The 23,012-nt window shown below is 38.0% G+C and overlaps 1 protein-coding gene across 2 annotated transcripts in view; it reads right to left on the reverse strand.

Annotated features, from left to right (window-relative positions):
• Positions 1–23,012, reverse strand: part of LOC115214132 (protein patched homolog 1) — a 121,101-nt gene that overhangs the window by 33,461 nt on the left and 64,628 nt on the right. For both annotated transcript variants that reach the window (XM_036504765.1, XM_029783193.2), the window contains exons 5-7: positions 15,302–15,488; positions 4,214–4,283; positions 2,696–2,793 (exon numbers count right to left, since the gene is read on the reverse strand). In XM_036504765.1, the coding sequence (XP_036360658.1) occupies positions 2,696–2,793; positions 4,214–4,283; positions 15,302–15,488 (355 nt within the window). The remainder of the gene's footprint in view (positions 1–2,695; positions 2,794–4,213; positions 4,284–15,301; positions 15,489–23,012) is intronic.

Here is a 23,012-nt window from a genome sequence, read left to right on the forward strand (position 1 = left end):
CATCCACTACCAGGCTTTGTCATTGATTCCTGGCTGCCATGCTTCTGGAAAAATACCTATGTATGTCTGCTGAGTAAAAACTTGATACTCAAGTGGCAGAATGGTTAGAGCACCGAACAAAATGTGGTATTTGTTCTAGGTCTTTAGATTCAGAGTTCAATTCTTGCCAAGATCAACTTCACCTTTCATCCTCCTGGAATCTTATAAACCAAGTACTTATCAAGTACTGAGGTTCATGGTTATCAATTAGCAGTCTTCCCTCAAAATTCCCATCCTGGTGCCTCAATCAGAAACCATTATGATTACTTAGTAGTAGTAGTAGTAGCAAGAGTAGTTTTAGTAGTAGTAGTAGTAGTAGCAGCAGCAACAGTATTTTTTAATCTGGGTAGACCACCCATGATGGTGAATAGTGGTAGCAGGCACCTAAGCTAAGCTGAGCTGTATAGGTAAGGAGGGAAGGGGCATTTCAGCAGGCATGAAGAGAAGGGAAGGAGAAAGAGTGAGAGAAAACCATAAAAGTATCAGGGTTAATCAGTCAGACCAAACTGGTGGTACAAACAGCAGTAGAGGAAGTAGTAATAATAGTAGTAGTAGTAGGAGGAGGAATATAGTGACAGCAGCATCGGTCTGCTTATGGCATTATTTGTTACCTACATATCCTTGAAGTGGTAGTATGCTGTTGTTGTTTAGCCCCAGGTGAAAACTGATCCAGTAGACCTACTTATGTGAGGAGTCATTCCAGTTGTACCTATCTAGATTCTGTATTTCAGTCACAACATTTTGCTGTGTCCTTTATTAATGTTGTGATTTAATGATGTTGCTACTATTTTCAAATAGATTGATTTGCCACATACAAAACCTTCTCACTGATAAATGATGGTGTTACTGTCACAAATCAATCCTGATAGAAAGGCACTATGACCAATAGAAATATTTTCCTTTTTTTTTTAAGACACAGGGCATAATTTGAGTGAGAATTGGTTATTATTGATGAAATACAGGTAGTTTTTTTTCAGTAGCATCTTCACAAGAATTGAGGGTTAAGGCATGTGAGATTTGACTTCGTTGGCTCATTGAATTTAGCTCCCATGCTAAGACTTGAACCATGACTGCTTGGTTTAGAGCTAGAAATCCTAGTGATGGTAGTAGTGGGGATGTAGAAAAAATAATGGGTGGGGTACCATTCTTACTTGGTGGTCCAGATGGACTGGTGTAGAGGTGGGAGTTAGTGATGATGATGATGTGGTAATTTGAAAAGAGAATATACGATAAGGGAAAGGAGAATCAGCAAGGGCAAAGGGGTGGATGCAGTGCAAAAGGCTAAAAGAAAAAGTAAAGTACATAGGAAAAATATAGTGGGTGTGTTCTGGTGCTGGTTGAGAACCGATTGGGTTCACTGCTATACTCATGGTACATTCACAAAAAGAGCCTCTGTGTAGTTACTCAGCCAGCTAGAAATAGCAACCAAATCTTTTTTTAAATCACATCTCAATGTCTTAAAACAATATGGGATAGTCACAGTTAGAACATCATTTGCCTGTGATCAATGAATAAAATGAAAACGACCTGTTGTCTTTAAAGTGTCCAAAATTTGATAATTGTCCACAGAAGGGATGTAAAGAATTTTTTTAAATAACTCTTTCTCTATTGGTGTACTCAACATTGTGTACAAAAGGTATAAAAATTCAACATAACCCTATGCATGCCTCACCAAAATATTACCATGCCCCATGTTGGGAATCACAGATCACAGGTCTGCTGGTTCAGGATTGTCATGGGATAAAACAACAGGTTATGGTGAGAATAATAGATTAAGCTACCACCCATGTTAATGTGATGAAATGACAGGGTATTGTAGACCTGCTGGGTGGTTAAGTTTGCTTTTCAACTACAAGGTTTTGGGTTCTGTCACACTGTATGGCACATTTGGAAAGTGTCTTCTATTTATAGCCCTGGACCAACCCATCATCCTCAATCAGTAGTACTTTTATAGTATATAGGCCCCCAAAGTATGAAAAAGGAATTTGACATTTAAAGAATGTTTTTTTTTTAATATAGGGCATGATATGAGAAAGATTTGGCATTTTTTCTAGCAGGTCAAAGGTGGTGAGCTGGCAGAATCGTTAACATACTGGGGAAAATGCTTATCGGTATTTCCTCCATCTTGATATTCTGAGTTCAAATTCTGCTGAGGTCAACATTGCTTTTCATCCTTTCAGGGTCAATTAAGTAAGCACCAGTTTTGCACTGGGGGTCAATGAAATCAACTTACCCCTCCCCCAAAATTTCAGGTCTCATGCCTTTAGTAGAAAGGATTATTTCTAGCAGGTCAAACCAATGTCAGGAATAATGAATTGCTTTTTAATGCTTGTAATAATGATTATTATAACTATTTAGCCCCACTGTTAGTGAAAAAGTGGTGTGTGCCGTCACTAGAGGAGGAGGGCATTTATTGATAGAGAAAGGTATGAAGACTGAAGAAGATGAGGGGTAGAAGAATTGTAGATGCTAGCCCTCGCAATTGAGATGATACAGGACTGAAGCAAATGGCCATATACTAAAATGGTTTCACATATGAAGTGGTGCAGCATAAAAACAAGAAAAGATAAAATCAAGATATGGCAGGCCCAACAACTTATACAAGCAAAGATGTTAAAATGATATTTAATTAAAAATTGAGAAGTTGTATACTTACATTATAGACATATGATTTTCAGGTCCAAAAAGCTTTGCTCCTTCCCAAAAGCAATCCAAAGGACTTATAATCATACATGGTAATAAGTCTGTTAGAATCTATCAAGAAAATTAGAAAAAAAAAAAAAATAGTTGTTAAAATCCCAGTGAAATAATTCCATGTGAACAGAATAAACAAGTATTTGAAGTTAGATTAGTAAAATATTCCAATTAGATTAATTAAAAACTTTTTTTTTTTTTTTGCTGGGTTCAGTCATTGCATTGTAGCCATGCTGGAGAACCACCTTTAAGAATTAAGTAGATCACATTGTCCCCTGTACTTAATAATCTCTATTTTTTTTTTAACTGCTAAGCTACAGAATATAAATATAAACAGTTTAAATACATGCAAACACATGACAAGCTTCTATAAGTTTCCATCAACCAAATTCCATGCATGAATTATTGATTGACCTGAGACTACAAGCAGAAGACATTCGTCCAAAGTGCCAAAGTGGTGGGACTGAACCCAGTTTGTTCAACTAAACTCTTGAAAGTGATGTTCCAGCATGGATGCCATCCAATGACCGAAACAAGTAAAAGAATAAAAAAAACTGGATCAGGTGGTCAGAGAATTGCAGTTCTTTCTTTGTGGCACTGATAACCACCAAATAAAATCTTTCTCCCACTGTCTTCCTGGCTGCTTTCAAGTCATGATTACAGTGTAGTGGAAATGATGGGAGATGAACTTAATATCATTTTAGCTACTCAACCAATATGACTGGTCATTTCTATAATGTAAGGTAGTGGATAGTTTCAAGAGGAATTACGATTGTTATCTCATGTTGCCACCACTGTAGTTCTAGAGAATTGCCATGAAATATGAAAAGTACGTAGCTTTGGGTCAGTCTTGTTGCATACCACCTTATGCATGTGTCATCTACTACAGCCTCAGGCTGACCAATGCTTTGCAAGAGAAATTTAGTAGGTAGAAACTGTTCAGAAGCCTATATGTATATATATATATATATATATAAAATTGGCACTCTGTCGCTTACAATGGTGAGGGTTCTAGTTGATCCAACCAACAGAACAGCATGCTCCTGAAATTAACGTGCAAGTAGCTGAGCAAACATGTGAACCCTTAATGTATTTCTCAGAGAGATTCCGCATGACACAGAATGTGACATGGTTGGCCTTTTGAAATACAGAATACAGATACTACTCATTTTTGCCATTTGAGTGGACTGGAGCAACGTGGAATAAAGTGTCTTGCTCAAGGATATAACAAGTCACCGGGATTTGAACTCACAACCTTATGATTGTAAGCCAAATACCCTAACCACTAAGCCATGTAAATATATATATATATAAAGTTTATTAGATTGATTTGCTGCAAAATTACTTGGACAATGAAGTAAAAAATAAAAATTGTGAGTAGAAGAATATAAAAAGAATATATATGTCTTTTCATTAGTTACATCAATGTAGATATTGTCTGTGAAGTTGAGTTGTAAGAAATATTCAGAGAGATACTTACTTTCTCAAGATATGGCTGCACAAATATATCTGATGAAGGAGCATAGCAAATATCATGCAAAGACCATGTTCTGTAAAAATAAATTAATTGTTAGCATAAGCGTTATGAATCCCCTCCCCTCAAAAAAAAAAAAAACCTCTTGTATTGTAGAAGAATCTTATTTACCAAGAAATAAGGGTACAAATGAGCCAAATGGCAGCTTCTAAGCAATGATTGGATCTACAAGAAATAGATATCTAGAAAAGAAAAAAAAGGGGGTCTGTGTGTGGTGGTGGTGGTGGGGTACATAGGGTAATACAGTTCTAGAGAAAGAGAGTCAGTGATATGGATGTGATGCTTTTGATCAGGTCTACTCAACCAGAGCTAACTTAGGGTTAAACAATGATAAACAACCATGCACTGATTGTGATCATTAAATATATTGTTTATTTTTGTCTTTACTACTGTCTTACATCTATGTTTCAATGTTTGCTTGGGCCAAATGGCTTTTTCTGATGGGAAAGCTGGAAGCTCTTCCAACTATCTGTTCAACAATGAAATATTTGTGTAGGGTACCTATGGAAGAGGTAGACCTAGGAAGACATGGGATGAAGTGGTGAAATATCATCTTCAGATTTTGAGTTTTACGGAGGCAATATCAGTGACCGAGACTGTGGGCAATTTGCTGTACTTGAGAAGATTAGTGAAATTGTAGTCATGGCCAGTGTTGGTGACACATAAAAGGCACTTGTGCCATTTTATATGTTAAAGGCACCCAGTTCACTCAGTGGAGTGGTTAGCATTAAGAAGGGCATCCAGCTGTAGAAACCAAACCAAAACAGACAGGAACCTGGTGCAGCACTCCGACTAGCATCGGAAATAGATGTTAAACAACGATGAGGTAGCCATTGAAAAAGTCAGGTTAATAGATATTGACATACAGACAGACAAAAAGAAATCCAACACATTCTCTTTGTTATATATTTCCGCAATGAAATACTGAGAAACATTGGTATAGATATTATAAATTAATGGTGCAGGCATCATTGGTGAAAAGGATGTTGCTGTTGTAGTTGTTTAAGGGCCAGGTCAGATTCCATCAAGTCAGTCTGTGCATTCCTTTTATTTGCTTCAGTTGTTTGACTGTGGCCATGCTGGAGCACTGCCTTGAAAGGCTTTAGTCGAACAAATCGACCTCAGGATTTATTTTTTAAGCCTAGTACTTATTCTATCAGTCTCTTTTACTAATCCACTAAGTTACAGGGATGTCAACACACCAACACTGGTTATCAAGTGGTGATGGGGGGGGGGCACAAACAGACACAAAGACACATACACATATATAATATATATATATATGACAGGCTTCTTTCAGTTTCCATCTACCAAATCCACTCACAAGGTCTTTTTGGGCCCAAGGCTATAGTAGAAGACACTTGACCAAAGTGGGACTGAACCCAGAACCATGTGGTTGGGAAGCAAGCTTCTTACCACACTGCCATGCTTGCACCTATATGCCCAAAAATGTTCCATCACATCACTTTTTCCCCAGACACAGTAAAGATGTTTAGCAGTGATCTGAAACAGACATGGTTAATATTTCTAGAAAATGGACCAACTGCATAGCAGTTCACTTTGTAAAAGAAGTGTTCTGGGTCAGAGCAGATGGGTGCTTGTAGAAGGATAGATATAGGTATCTCTCTATCCATATGTATCCACAAACACGTGCACACACACACAGAGTAGAGAATGCACTTAGAAAAACTGGTAGAGTAGTGGTGAACATTGTAAAATGATGATGTATTGTATGCAGACTCATAACCCATTGGATAGATTTCAAAGATACCCTGAACAGAAAAAAAACAAAACAAAACATATATATAAAAAAAAAAAACAGATGTTAAAATCGTGATAATAACGATGATGATGATAGAATTCCTCAAAAATAAAAATGCAATTTGGCTTTAGAAGATGTAGTTTATTTTCTGTACTTTTTTTCTTTTCTTTTGCACTCAGTAACAAACTGGTCAGATGTTCTCATCGCTAGGGAAATGTAAGTGGTGCTATTAGCAGACAATGTTTAACAGTATAGATAATAGACAGAGACAGGAGCCTGTTTCTAATGAAATGCAGTTAAAGAGATAAACCATCTACACCACATGGCTACCATCTGGGAGTATTTATAACTTTATAAAATAGAGGTATAAAAGTTAGGTATGTCCATAACCTTTGTAATGCAGCGTAAACAACTTATAAACTTTATTATACAGTATAATACAGAAGAGCAACTAAGCTTAGAATGATATGTTGTGAATTATAACATGTGTTGTGAATGTTGATATTGTTGTTGTTTGTTTTAATAAAGGGAATAATTAACCATTTTGTGAGTGACAGTTGTAGCTGATCTAACGTTCTATTCCAGAAACCAATCTTCAAAGATTGTTTGGAATATTTATCTATTAAGGATACACACAGATCAAATAAAGAAATTTAAACATCAACTGCTTGATCTCTTTTACTCTTTTACTTATTTCAGTCATTTGACTGCGGCCATGCTGGAGCACCGCCTTTAGTCGAGCACATCGATCCCCAGAACTTATTCTTTGTAAGCCTAGTACTTATTCTTTTGCTGAACCGCTAAATTACGGGGATCTAAATACACCAGCATCGGTTATCAAGCGATGTTTGGGGGGACAAACACAAACACATATATATATATATACATATATACGACAGGCTTCTTTCAGTTTCTGTCTACCAAATCCACTCACAAGGCTTTGGTCGGCCCGAGGCTATAGTAGAAGACACTTGCCCAAGGTGCCATGCAGTGGGACTGAACCCAGAACCATGTGGTTGGTAAGCAAGCTACTTACCACACAGCCACTCCTGCGCCTCTATGTAACTAGTGATAACTTGTATTTGAATGATTAGCTTTTAAGGATTTGAAGGTTGAAAAAAATGAGTGCATTTATGACTACACATTTCTAAATGTGTGGCCACAGCGTGGTTGAATGGTTAAGAAGTTCTCTTTGCAATATGAAGTCTGGAGTTCATTCCCACTGTGTGGTGTCCTGGGCAAGTGGCTTTTGGCCATTAGTTGATCCATATAATATGAGTGAAATTAAGATAGACGAAAACTGTGCAGAAGCTTATTACATGGATTGTATCTGTAATTCAAAAGATCCAACCATATGACACACTAACAGTGACTCTACCCGAGGGCTATAAAGGGACCAGTGTCTTTGGAATACTCAGCCACTTACACACAGACTGATTTGATGGAGCAACAATAACAAGGCTTAGAAAATACTAACGAATCTAATGAGGTACATTAATACAAATAAATTACAGTATCAATATCAACAATGCACTATCGATCAGATCACTAAGATGCTCTCTCAATGTTCTAGATTGAAGTATTTGTTCAGGCTCTTTACATTCCGAGTTCAAATCTTGCTATGGTCAATATTGACTTCCATCATTCTGGGAATCGATAAAACAACAGCAGTTGACATGGTCATGTCAATAAAATAGGTATCAGTTATACGCTCAAGTCGAATTCATTCAATCTAATTCTCAATTCCCAAAGTAAAATCAACGTAAACACAAAATTTGTATTTTGGTTCGTTGCATTTGTACTTAAATGCACTTCCTGCGCTTGATCTCATGTAAACCTAACTCTGCTTTTCCTATGGCTTCGTTACTCGGTGGTGGTGATAGAGTAGTACCGCTGAATTCTAAACGATTGGCGAATAGAGTTATCTCCCTTAAAGCTCGGCGAATATAGCGACACATCCCTGTACTCATTACTCTCTCCCTCTCTCACATACACACACAATGTCCTTAATCTTTTGTTCCACTCAATAGTCGACGGCCAAGCTTGGGCACCACAATGAAAAGTTTTAGTGGGACAAATCGATCCCAGTACTATTTTGAAGTCTGATACTTATTCTATCGATTTCTCTTTTGTCGAACTGCTAGTTTACGGGAACGCAAATAAACCAATACTGGTTATCAAACGACGGACCACACACACACAACAGGCTTTCACACAGTTTCGTTTACCGAATTCATTCATAAGGCATTGGTCAACCAGGGGCTATAGTATAAGACGCTTGCTCAATGTGTCGCGAGTGAGCTGAACTCGAAACCACATGGTTGCGAAGTAAGCTTCTTAACCAATGCATGCATGCACGTAAAAGAGATAGATAGATAAACAAAGAGGGAAAGCGAAAGAGATAGAGAGAGAGAGAGGAAGAAAGAAAAAGAGGGGAGGCTAGGACGGAATGGTTCAAATACAATCGGTATGAAAGATCAATTTGATACCGATAATATGACAATGGAATAATGCGTTGTCGTTGCTTTTCTGATTGCTGCAACCGCAATTAAATAAATAAAGAGCCGAGAGCGACCACACTGAATTTTCAGATTATGTGGCAATACGAGTTTAAGGAAAATGACAAATTGCATTCTGGTTCCGTCCATACCTTTCCCAAGCACGAAAACAGATAAGTAGATGAGCGAAAATAACGATACATGAAAACAAAATCACAGTAATATATACACAATGCTATTAATATGTACACGATTCAACAAATTACACGTTAGAGAAGAAAAAAAAAGTCTCGTTCTAATCAGTATTCCCCACCTCCAAGAAATCAGTATTCTATTGAAATTTCCATGTTTTTTAATTTTTTTTTCTTTGGATTCGTTAAGTGAAATGGACTAGTGTGAAGTGGGATACTTGAAAGCGCGATGCGATGTCAACTTCTTGTATTAAACCATACCATGCCTTGTGGAACTCATATTACTGAAACTATTAAACCGAGACTATTATCGAGTTAGGGTTGTCTTGAACACTCGAGTTTTCAAATTTTAAAAATCGTAGATGATTTTTTCAGATAACCGTAGTTGTTGCATAAACTCCTTCATATATTTCATATTGGTCAGTTCAGAATCAATAAAGGTATGAACCAGAATATTAATCAGCATGTATCAATCGGCAAAGAAACTATTTTTCATAATGACCAAGAGACCGTTCAAGTTAAAAACCCTACAACCAAACTAGAAAGCTTCCTACATGGTCGCTGATCTGCTTAAAATTTCCTCAACATATGCTACATACAATGCTAAATAAAAGCATGCTATGGTGTGTGTGTGTGGGGGGGGGGAGGTTAGACAAGATGCTTTTGGTCATGGGTTTTCTGGATCAGGATTGATCTGGAGCGAAACAATAGCAGCAACAACACTAACTCCACATCAGTCAGTATTGCCAAATATTTTGAGATGTTAACTTTTTTTTTTTTAAATATACATAATTCCAATATACAATTGAGAATCGCAAATTCTAATGAGGTGCATTGAAAGGAATTGGTTTAAGAGTGAATGGCAATAAACGAAAGTATTTATGAATCAACTCCATTTGTCAAGGTTATTTCTAAAGATTTTCTATAGAAATTATAACTGATTTGTAGAGATAACCTTAACAAGTGACGTGATGACACTGCTAACACAGTAGGACACAGTATTGACTTATAAAAGCATTTAATATACTTTGTAGTATATTATGATTGCATAACAAAATACAATGTCCCTACACGTCTCTTATTTCTTTACATTACTTTACAATGTCCATACACGTCATGAAACAACTTATGCATGAGACGGATTCCTAACGCCATCAATTCATTCAGAGAATTTTCAACGACACATCGATGTTCTTATTTAGCCTCCATCTCAGCCTTGGCCAGACTGACATAATTACAAACGTTCACAATTTTTTTGTTTGTTTTGTTTTTGTATAGCAAAGACTAGATTATCCATTGAATTACTTTTTCTTGGAGCAGTAGGTGAGAAGTAATCTGAGGGATATAAAATAGGTATCTGTCAAGCATTGGGGTTATGTTAGAAATCATTAATCAATAGTAGTAGTGATATTGCCGGTAATTTCAGAAACTTTCAAAATCGCTGCAAATGCAAGACCTCACGATCACTGGTAGATGATTCTCCAGACAATCTCACACCAACAACACAGCAAAAGCGGCAATCCCAAACACTGGTGTTCCTCTTTAGGAACACACACAAAAAAAAAAAAAACTTCAGCGACAAACTGCAAAGGTGATAATCACAATGGTATATACTTGCACTCACATCTTGGACTGTGTTGCTGTTACACATACGGACATCATAAATCCTCCTCCAAAAAAAGCAGACTCTATGTCAAAAAATGGTATAGTCACCTATCAGCATGTCCCTCAGGCATAACGTCTTTTTATTCCACTATGTCTATTTATGCTACAACGATAACTTCAGATATTCAGAGCTGTGTAGTTTCAAACCACCTCCATTCAGGGCTATTTGTATCTCTTCTTAATCACCCATCCTATATCTAACCCCTCAAGCGCTGAACTAATAACTATAAAACTTAGATGTGTTTCGACCAAAGACTGGTCCAGGCCATGTCTAACTTAATAGCACCACCTGATAGGATTATCTAAATCCTGTTTAAGTCAAGTTTTGTTTATGGTCGAATCATTCCTTCCCAGAACGTCAAACATCTGGAATTCCCGCTCTGCTCTTGTGGTAGTCGATTTGTATGCTCAAGAACAAAATAAACTACGCCAACCCCTCAGGTTTCGGTCTTCGCAGGCGATGTGCAACAGAGATCAAGCCATAAAGACTCCTTACTTCTAATAATACAGAAATGGCAATTAGTAACTTTGGAACTGTTCGCATCGCAAATAGCTCTAGAGTATTCATCAGAAACACCTCCTGTCAACGTTACCACACACACAGACACACTATTCTACACTACTGGATTTCCATAACCAGTCGATGTTTAAAAAAATCGTCTCATATTTTTATTATTAAATATTATTAGGAATTGTTTAAAAATTATTAAAATATTTTGTATGTTGTAGAAGTATAACGTATTGCACATAAATTTTAGCAACAAAATCTTATGTGCACCCCAAAGATCATATGGATCGCGTTGAGAACCACTAGAGTATTGGCATCATGATCAGTTTTCTAAAAGATCACCGATTCAAAACTTTTAGAATATTTGTATAAAGCAGAGCCCTTGTGTGTGGTCAGTTAGAAAGTAATTTCCTCTTTCACCTTCGGGAACCTCTCTCTCTATTTCATTTCATCTCTTTCTTTCATCCCTCATACTTCTCTCCCACCTGCTTTTCACCTTACTCCACTCTCTCTCTCAGCAACATCCTCTACTAACCCTCTTCCCCCTCCTTTCAGCACCACCACCATGCCATCGAGGTATCTTGCACTGGTTCAACTGAACTCACTGACACTGCCACACACAACCTAGTAAAGTGGAGGAGGTGATGGTGGTGGTGGTAGGAGTGAAACAGTTAGAAGAAGAAACCTTCAAAGAGAGAGAGAGAGAGAGGGGGGTAATAAGAGGTGATAGCAAGAGGAAATATGATGGCGGGGTGGTGAAAAGAAGATAGAGCAGTGAGGGTTGTAAGCCAAATAAAGCATGCTATAAGCTGTATGTATGTATGCTAATGCCTGAGAGAAAGAGAGAATTTGTTTTAATAAATGAATGAATGAAAAAAATATTTGAATGACGGGAAGCGTGTGAAAGATGGGTGTGAGAAAACGAGTACGATTTAACGTACGCACACACGCATATTTACTCGGAGTTTCCACCAATTCTCTATTTTAAAAGAGAGTTACGTAACCATGTCATCTAAAGAAATGACACAAAAAACAAGCTGAGTAAATTTAACGATACAATATGTAGAATATGTTTCTTCTGGTCATTATAATTAACGCGAGCACATATATATATATATATATATATATATATATATATATATTATATATATATATATATATATATATATATATGCATATATATATGTATGTATGTTTTGCTTGTGGCCATTAGGCCGACGAGGCCAGGTTACCAGATAATCGGTCACTGGACTGCGACCATCGTGGAGTACTATTTTGAAGCATTTAGTCGAACAAATCGACCCCAGAACTTTTTTTTTAAAACCTGATCGGCCTCATTTGTCGAGTCTCTGTTGCAGGGACGTTAACAAACCAAAACCGGTTGTCAAGCGGCGGTGAGGGGCGGGGGCATACAGAAATAAATATACATACGGCGGTCTTCTTTCAGTCTCCGTCTATCAAATATCACTCACAAACCTTTGGTCGGCCCGGGACTATAGAAGATACTTGCCAAAGGTGCAACGTAGCAGGACTGAACCTGGAACCTTGTGGTTGGAAAACAAGCTTACCACACAGCCACGCATGTGCCTACACACACACACACACACACACACAAGTACATATATGAACAAGTGCGTACGTCTGCTAGATGTCATCTACATAAGTTTAGTACCTCACCACCAACTGTGCGATTGAATAGGCCGGCCTATGATGATTAGAGGCAACAGTTTTTCTCTGAACGGTAATTATCTAATGTGCTTCCCACTTTTTAAGACATTAAGGTATGGTTTGGAGAAGATTTTGGTTATTCTTTCAACGTAGACGCGCACAGAACAGCGACCCAAGAAGGGAGCCTTCATATGCTTGTCCGACCTTTCAAAAATAGCAGCCAAATTTTCATTCCGTTATTTTTTTACACATTGGATTCTGTAGTCTTGGAAAATAAAATGGCTGGGGGGTTTTGATCACAGGCCTGATAGATTAGAGCAATTTATGCTCCCTTGGATTCTAGTATAGTTTTTATTTATATTAGGAACATAGAAACTAAACCTTAGTACCTGACCAAAATTTTACAGATTCAAGTGTTGCCAAATGAAGAGTGCAGTGATTGTTAAAGTAACTAGTGAATTACCGCAAGACCATGTCAACGAGGAGTACTGTGTAGAATGTATAATAAATGGACGAGAGAACATTTATAAATTTAATGTGTTATTTTTTTCGTTCTTTCCTTTCTTTCATCTCAACCCTTTCCCTTCAAGCGAGCCCCACTCCGCCTCGTCTTCAATTGACATTGTAAACTAAGATAGGAAAAGCGTGGTATTATAGAGAGAAACGAGGAGGGACAAGGCAGAGACAGATAGACAGATAGATAGATAGTTAGATAGATAGATAGATAGATAAAGAGAGCGAGACAGTGACTATGTTTATTTTGTTGTAGTGATTAGACCGTGATGGAGAAGGAAATCTTGTGTGTTCTTTCAGGGAGGTCCTGGGGCAAACTTGAAAGAGAAATCCGTTGAATATATGAAGTTTAGTATGAGAGGAGCAGAAGATGGTGGAAGCGAAGGATACGGTGGCGATGGTGGTAGCCGGCCTGCTTGATGGTTCTTAGGGCCCAATGGAAGACAGAAGATCGACTTTCAAGTCTAAGCTTACAAAATATATAAGAGTGAAATAGTACGCATGCCATGCGTAAATGTAGTAGTCGTAGTATTATCAGTAACGTAGTGAAAAAAAAGGTTTACTATAAAATAGCGTGCGAGTATGTACGTAGAAAGATTCTCTCTCACGTGTGTGGCGTAGCTTTTTTTTTCTTCTTTCTTTTTTTTTTTTAACCTCTCCGCCACCACTTACTACATATTCACATTCATCTAAGTCCCTTTCCTCCTGACAGAAAACCATAAACCTTGAAAGACCTCTTCACACTGGAGTGTCAATCCGGGGCCAGTTATATATCACAGCAACACACATTTCTACGTGTGTGTGTGTGTGTGTATTTTTGTGACTGTATAAATAGCTGCAAGCTCGCATGTCCCTCCCTGTACGTAAACACACTTTCCAATGAGTGTGTGTTGAACAAAATGTTAATCCTTTCGTTAATTTCAATGGACCATCGTACACGGCCAGTACTTAAAACCTGAGTTGCTAATGTTTAAATGCGTAAGATAAACTTCACACCCGAATAAGACGCTAGCCTATCAATCGGGCTGGCAGACTCGTTAGCACGCCGGGCGAAATGCGTAGCCGTATTTCGTCAGCTGTTACGTTCTGAGTTCAAATTCCGCCGAGGTCGACTTTGCCTTTCATCCTTTCGGGGTCGATAAATTAAGTACTAGTTACGCCCTGGGGTCGATGTAATCGACATAATCCGTTTGACCCCTCTGTGTTTAGCCCCTTGTGGGCAGTAGTGAAATACATCTTAACTTTTTTCCAATGTTGCATTTTTTTCCTTGTTGGCTTTGTACAGTAAACTTTGGGTATTCAAAGACACAAGCCCACGAATTTGAAGAAAGGAATTGGTCAGGCGATCGATATGACTAGCACTTGTGCCAAAATTGGAAACCAATATCACTAACACTAGTTATCTTATCTTTTACAAGAAAAAGGATTTGATATTCTTTATAAGGATAATCAAATCAATCCGGTACTTGACGAGTACCGGATCGAAGATGAAATTATTTGCTTGTTAAAGACTGATTAATTAGGATTATCATTAAAGTTATTCAAGCTAGAAACGTTTTTTTGTTTCTTTTGCTAGTAGTGTTTCGAGATAGACCCTTTATTCTGTCTATCTGCCAAGGATACGTCCCAGATAACATTTAACGGAGGAGCCAAGGAGGGGGTTTCTACGTGGTCGCTCGAATGTTCAGAAATTGCAACCAAATCTACCTGAAATGACACCCTGACGTCTTAAAAATATATTACAATATGTTGGATAATGTAATCCCGGATTCCATGTTTGCAGGAAGAGAAGCGACGGTGATGGGTTTCACTTGCGGAAAGCCTGTGATCACTTTAATCAGGTTTGTTCAATCAAGGCTGATCTGAGCTCTAAAGAACAATAACCACAGCAACAAGCGATAGGCCAGCGTCATATATCATTCAAGGAGACTACAGGTCTGTGTCGGTAAGGCTTGTATCATTTGGAAAAATCGACAGCAAGCGTACAGGAAAATTGCTGCGGTGAGTGGAGTATCAAACATTTCAGAGTCCTTTAGGGTCAACATACTGATGATGTTTACATTTTCTCTCCGATTTTGGTATGCAAAACTCAAGGATTACTTGGATTACAGGAGTAGATACTAAATATTGTTGATAGGTGATGATATCTAGATTACGTGGGAAGGTTACACTTTAGGTTACGTCGTATCAAAGTTAAAGATTACCCGTGTAGAAAACATCTATACTTACATATCATATAACTTCACTTCGATTTTCGCAGCAGCCATCACAGCCTGTAGGTGAAGTAACATAGACTCCACACTCAATATATTTAGTCCATTTTCTGGTGTCTGGATAATGACCTCGTACGTTGTACCACTTCCTTCACCTATCGTTTTCCTTGTATAATCCCGTTCTTTGGACAGACGACCATCTTCTGCATGTTGATAAAAATGAAAGAGAAATCACTTAGTTGGTAAATTATCAGAAATTACAGTAAAGATTTCAGAATATAAAGAATAAAAATTATAAATAGCAGAGAGAAACATAGATAGATAGATACATAAAGACAGATAGACAAACAGGCATAGATAGATAGATAAAGAGATAGATAGATAGGCATATGGAGAAATGACAGACCTACTTTATAAATGTGCCAACAAGACAATCTCTGCACAATCGCCTGGCCTGCAGGAAATGTTAGCTAGAGCTAAATCTCTTTCAGATCACACCCTACAAATGTGTTCTGCCTTAAAAAAGGGACACACTACATTATGTAGTGTTGGGATGGAATGGTCATGATAAGAACATTTTTCAGCTTAGGTCTCATGGATCAAGCCTGATAAAAGAATACCAATTCAGCAACATACACAGCAAAGATCTGGTTTATTTATGGAAATGGTGTATGTAGTCCACCTCCGCCCCCACCCACCCCGCTAAAATATGAGGATTGGGCAATGTTGCAGTCATATTAATGACATCACTCCAGCATGGCCACATCCCCCGACTGAAACTACGAAAAGAGTAAATGGTTATATATACGTTCAATCTCTGGAATGTCTTTGACTATATGATCTGCTCAACCAGGGCCAGCCTGGGGCCAAACAACAACCTAGCAAACCCTTCTATATAACAATCTAGTAGAGAAGATCTCAACAGCCATGGTATAGATTCTACTAACTTCAGGTATTAATTATTTCACACACACACATATTCAGGCAAACTGCTCAATCAGAGCTGATCTTAAGGCTTATACAACAACAACACATGTCTATTCATATTACTTTCTTAGTTAGTTAATCAACATTACACAGGTAATTAGTCCCAGTTGACATGTACACCAAAGACATCTCTCTCTCTCTCTCTCTGGCATGTGGTTAATGGGTTTGCTTCACAACCACATGGTTTTGATCTCAATAACACTGCATGGTGAGTGCCCTTTACCGGAGCCAACCAAAGCTTTGAGAAAGGATTTGTAAGATGGAAGCTTACACACGCAATGTGTGTGTGTGTGTGGGGCTCTTCTTGTTGCCACTCCTCACCCATTTCCAAACAAATTTATATTCCCTGTAGCCGGACATGTTTTCACAGAAGACCAAAAACAGAGGACGTCAATGTAAAAACCAGGAACAAAAACCACAAGGCATTTTTTGTCTGGTAATGCCAATCCCAGAACTATTGAACATGGAAACATCTCATTTCCTTTCCTTTAACATTGTAGACTTCAGTTCTAATTGGCATTGGGTGTTAAGGAGTTGAGGGTGATAGAGCAATAGCTTTTATGGTAAGACTTGCTGGCTATCTTATTATATATTTGTATTGTACTGTTCAGCAAGATATGCAACTCTACATAATCTAGTTTGCTAAGAAGCTTGCTTCCCAACCACATGGTTCTAGGTTCAGGCCCACTGCATGGCACCTTGGGCAAGTGTCTTCTACTATAACCTTGAGTCAACTAAAGCCTTGTAAGTGCATTTGGTAGACAGAAACTGAAAGAAGCCCATCATAGTGTGTGTGTGTGTGTGTGTGCATGTGTGAGAGAGAGTGTGTGTCATTCATTCCCTACCACTGTCTGACAACTAGTGTAGGGTCTAATAGAGTAAGTATCAGTCTTAAAAAAAACAAAAAACTACTAGGGTTCATGACTAAAAATTCTTCAAGGCAGTGCCCCAGCATGGCCAAAGTTTAATGACTGAAATAAGTAAAAGAAAAAAATATAAATGGTACCCCCTACTCCATAGTTGAATGGTTAACAGCAGGAAGGGTATTCAGCTTACTGAGCAAATTGCTCTAACAAACAACCCATCCTACATATTAGTGGTGTAAGTTTAATACTCTGTTGCAAGTACTTGGACTAGACCCACCACCATTTTTCTGGCAGATGTTCAGGCTGGGTGGGCACCAGTCACATCAATATCACTCATCAGAGTGAACCTGCTTCTCCTCTGGCTAATTTATTATAACAAATAAAAAGTAAAACAGCATGGGAGGAAAGGGCTATAAATTTAGCTATGCCTCTACAAAGCCCATTATTATTATTTTCTATTTTATATAATCTATTTTGTGTTGATTTATAGGTTTACAGTGAGTTAATCAGAGATTTTAATTGCATTTCTAATGGTCAGACTAACGAAGAAATGTCTGTGCAATACAGGCAGAATAAATATCATAAAGTATGGTTGTCTGATGCATCAATTTATGGACAGTTTTTTTTTTCCTCACAGACATGTATATTTTTAACCAATTTATACATACATAGGCACAGGCGTGGCTGTGTGGTAAGAAGCTTGCTTCCCAACCACATGGTTTCGGGTTCAGTCCCACTGCTTGGCACTTTGGGCAAGGGTCTTCTACTATAGCCTCAGACCGACTAAAGCCTTGTGAATGGATGTGGTAGACAGAAACTGAAAGAAGCCCATCAAATTATGATGGGCTTCTTTCAGTTTCTATCTACCACATCCATTCACAAAGATACACACACACACATATATATATATATATATATATGTGTGTGTGTGTGTGTGTGTGTGTGTATCTTTGTCCCTCCTTCAGTACCTGACAACCAGTGTTCATGTGTTTATATGTCTGTAACTTAGTGGTTCAGCAAAAGAGACCAACAGAATGACTAGTAGGCTTAAAAAAATAAGTCCTGGGGAGAAATCTGTTCAACTAAAACTTTTCAAGGCAGTACTCCAGCATGGCCACAGTCTGAAACATGTAATAAAAGGATACAAGCACAAACCACATATTTGTGAGTGTACAAAAGATGTAATGTACCCTCCTCTGACAACTCTAACGACTTGGTGAAATATTTTCTATGTGTGTATGCAGCTCTCAGTAAACCTATCAATTATGATCAAAAATAAACCTGCAACAGCTTCAAGCTATTACGACTACATTATGATTACATTATTGAATATGGTTGTCTTTTTAAAGACAATAGGATGTAGTTTGAGAGAGAGAGATTTGGTTATTATTTCAGTTGACTGAATGACCACACAAGGGGAACAGAGACTTCTTTACGCTGGCATATTTTAGCCTGATATGATGTGTTTGTGTGTGTCATTAATGCATGTATTGTATGCATGAGTTTATATAGACATATATATACACACACAATATATTCATAAACATATGTGGTTCTATGCATTTTTTCTATATATATATACTGAAAACAAAATTCTGATTAAAAAACACTCAAACTCAAAAAATAAGCAAATATATGTACACACACACACACACACACACATGCACAGACATACAAATGAAGGTGTTTGACTAAATTACTGATTGATATCAAAGTTATTTTTAAAACAGGTAAATGCATGTATACGTGTGTGTATATGTGTATATATAATGTAGTATAGGATACTATCTTTTATGTGTGTGTGTGTATTACAATGTGGTTTGTCATTTTGTCGTGTGTGTGTGTGTGTGTGTGTGTGCTGAACCTTGGCTTCTCTGTTTAAAATTACTTCCTGCCCTTTCCTTCCTCTCCCCACTGCCTAGGGTAAGAGAGTTCTCCCCTATCACAGGTGGGTAGCACCCCTAAAGTGCTCAACTACCATGACTTTAATTCCCTTTGACAAGTGTGTCTTCTTGTGTGGGCCTTCTGCCACTCACCTTCCTCATAACCTCAAGTCCACCACCACCTCCCTACCATCCTGCCTTCCATTCCACAATACAATATACACACTTGTGACACAGCCAGCCTATGGTTGTGTGTGTGTGTGTGTGCATGTGTGTGTGTGTGTGTGTGTGTGTTAGCACACAGTAGCAGCTTTCACCCTGTTGATTACACACATTTCCTCTTAATCAAATATACCCACTAACTGTTCTAGACACACACACACACACACACACACAAACCACCACCACTACAACTACTGAATTTTTAAACCACACAGCCATGCCTGTGCCTATCTATAATTAATATAAATATTAAATGGAGACTTTGGGTTCTTTCTCCACATCTTTTATGTAACCCCTCCCCATGTAAATTGTTGACAGCCTTTATGATGGGCTCCTCATTTATGCCCCCAAGGCTAATAAAAAATAATAATAATAATAATAATAATAATTGTTTCAAATTTTGCCACAAGGGCAGCAATTTTGGGGGACGAGATGAGTCATTTCATTGACTCCTGTGTCCAACTGGTACTTATTTTATCGACCCTGAAAGGATGAAAGATAAAAGGTCAACCTTGGTAGAATTTGAACTAAAAACAGTGACAGGTGAAATATTGCTAAGCATTTCATCCAGCATGCCCTGATGCAGTACCAAGCAGTGGCTCTCATGGCTTTTGATCTTAACTGATTGGAAGTGTTATCATGTACATTGTTTTGTCTTGGTATAAAAGATGGGCTAACAGCAAATATTCTGTTCAATACCGCAGATTTGCTTGTCAGCTGCATGACCGTAACCAGTTGAGCATGTCCCTTAGTGGCTGACGATATGTGCAGCTCTGATCATGAGCAGAATCAGTGGGGGGGGGGGGAGCATCATAACCATGTGTTGAAAGGAATTCTTTGGGATTTGGATAATTCACTTTTGGAAACATACTTAAAATATCCTTAAACAACCCTTATTCAGGGACCTTTTGAGCAAGAAGGGCTACTCAATTTGAAGAAAATTCTAACTGGGCCCCCACCTGCAAGGTCTATGAGCTGTTTATCCTGATATAAACTCATTACGTCATGTACATTTGGTTGTGATGCATGTGCCTGGTGTACTCTTATCAGACAGATAGTCATGATGGGTATACTGGGCTTCGTATATTTTACCCCAGTGTTACTTTGATGGCATGCACTGCTCTCTCACTTAATAATAATAATAATCCTTTCTGTTATAGGTACAAGGCCTATTATAGGTACTCAGCTGGTACTTAATTTATTGACCCCAAAATGATAAAATGCAAAGTCAATAATAACCGATATCAATATGGGCAATAAACATAAAATGATAATGATGATGATGATGATGATGATGAATAATGTCAACCCCAACCCCATCTCCCCCATTGATCAGACTTGAAGTTTTAATTAGGTTTTCGTATTTGCTGTTCTTATAAGTGATCTTACTTTTCTATCTACCTTCTAGTTAAACAACTGAAGTCACATATTAGGTGGGAGTTGTGGTGGTGGTGATGGTGACAGCAAGGGTTATAAGACATTGCTAAGACGTGAGAGGGAGAGAGGCAGGTGTGTATGTGTGTGTTCCTTGCTAGCTTCCGGAGCTCTTTGTATGTGAAATAGCCTGGATATCCTTGCTAATGGAAGAGGGGTAAGAGGAGGTATGATAAGGTGGAGGCTTAGGTCAACAGTATTAAATATTGAGATGTTCCTCTTTTATACAGATCTCCAGTGAAATAAATAAGCTGACCCTTTTTTTTAAAGAAAAAACTTGGCCAGTTCTGGGATTTATTGAGTCTTTCTTTATCTCACCTGGTCCTTATATTACCTTCATCAACAAGTAGGGCGTTCAAACTGATCTTATATATCAGCCAAATGTACATCATTATCATGAGCCATTGTGGGGAGCCTCAATGTGGTCATTTGACTTCCTAGAAATGGCAACCAGATTTCCTTTAAATCACACTGCCATACTCAATACAGACAGAACATACTGGATAATGTAATTATGATCTGATATAACCATAAAAAAGCAAATGCATTGGTGATAAGCTAGAATGCCTTTCATCATAGGCTGGCTTGATTAGGCCTGTCCTTGGGCAAAAAAGAAATAGACCCACCATGAATCAAGCCTAAGCAACAAGAAGGAAACACTTGTTCAACTTGGTTAGAAATAGCAGCTGAATGTCTCCAAAGTCAGTTATATCATCTCTTAAGAAAGCAGAGAAATATTTAATAATGTAGTCATATATGCACTATGTCAAGAAAAAGGTGGAGCAGCCATGGTTGGAATGTCTTATGGTTGAAAGTTAGCTTGATTAATGCTGATATGGGTAAAACACTACCACAAGTCAATAAAGTAACTATTTCCCCTCTGTTTCAAAGACATTCTACCTACTAGTGGCTAGATTTCCATCAAATTCCATTCTAATATTGTAAAAAAAGATAAGACATGTTTGATAATGTAGTCCTAGATACAAGATGTCTGGAAAGAAAGAAAGCAATGTGATGGTCATATCTGGAACTTACTTGATCACAAGGTTTCTTAGGTAAAGATCAACCTGAAGTTAAACAACATGAATCTCACCACTAGTTTGGGATTGTCAGCTTGCAAACAAATTGGTTCATTAGCTTCATTATTTTTTCTTAAAAATTAGCAGCATAATAAAGACAAATGATAAAGATATCCCTGTTTCTTACATGGCTACACATTTTGGGAAGGATGTGATTGATGGAATTGACTTTAGTTATAACCACTACCACCACCACTACTATCACTAATAACACAACAATACTACCACCATTACATCACTGTTTCATCACCATCACCATTACCAAGTTGAGATCAACAGAGTAATTCAGGTTATCATAGTAGCTAACCTTCCTATCCTGGATAACACAGTACCAAGCAGTTATTTGTTGCTCCTGCCTGTGAAGTCTCTTCCTGGACAGAGGCACAAGTTGGTTGCAAGATTAACCACTTGCTGCTGTTGCTGCCACAGCAGGTACTCACTTTCAGCTGAATGAACAAACAGGAGCAATGTGAAGTGAAACACCTTGCTCAACAACACAATGTGCAGCTTGATCTGGGAATCAAATCCAAAGCCTTACATTGTAACCAACACCACTGGTGTCTGGGCTGGGGCAAACAGAGATACCGACTAAGACCAACACATACATATACACACTTTTGTCATCATGATGTCCTGCTTTCATGCCGGGATGGGTTAAACAGGTTGTTACAATTCAGGCTGGTTCTTGTTGGGAGTTATGTTCTACATAAATGTTTTAGTTTTGGCTTTGTTTCTATAACTGGATGCTCTACCTGTCACCAACTATATTTGCACAGTAATCTGACTTCTTTTTCTAGCATGTCAAGTAACTGCGCAGAAGCTTAACTCGAAAAGAAAATGATAAGTACTGGAGCTGATTTGTTTGACTAAATAAACCCTTTAAGGTGGTGCCCCAGTATGGCCACAGTCCAATGACTGTAACAAATAAAAGATATATGCATGTGGTCAGTTGTTTAGAACTATAAGCCTATTATAAGTACTGCAACAACTTTCCTCCTCTTAATTCAAAATAACCCCTTCCCATTCTTCCATTGCTAATGACAGAACCAGGTTTTGACCTTCAACAAATAAGAGGGAGGCTAACATCTCCAGGGGGAACCTTCACCTCCTTCCAGTATGAATTGAATTGTGGTTGTTGATATTTCGATGAATCCTTGAGCAGAACATTCAGCTATTTCAAGGCTGTAAAAACACTTGCCATATCAACAATACGCAGATTTATCATCACATTTGGAAAAGCCGTTTCTCTCCTCCCC

This window comes from Octopus sinensis, linkage group LG7 (assembly GCF_006345805.1).
Source record: "Octopus sinensis linkage group LG7, ASM634580v1, whole genome shotgun sequence".
NCBI classification, from domain to species: domain Eukaryota; kingdom Metazoa; phylum Mollusca; class Cephalopoda; order Octopoda; family Octopodidae; genus Octopus; species Octopus sinensis.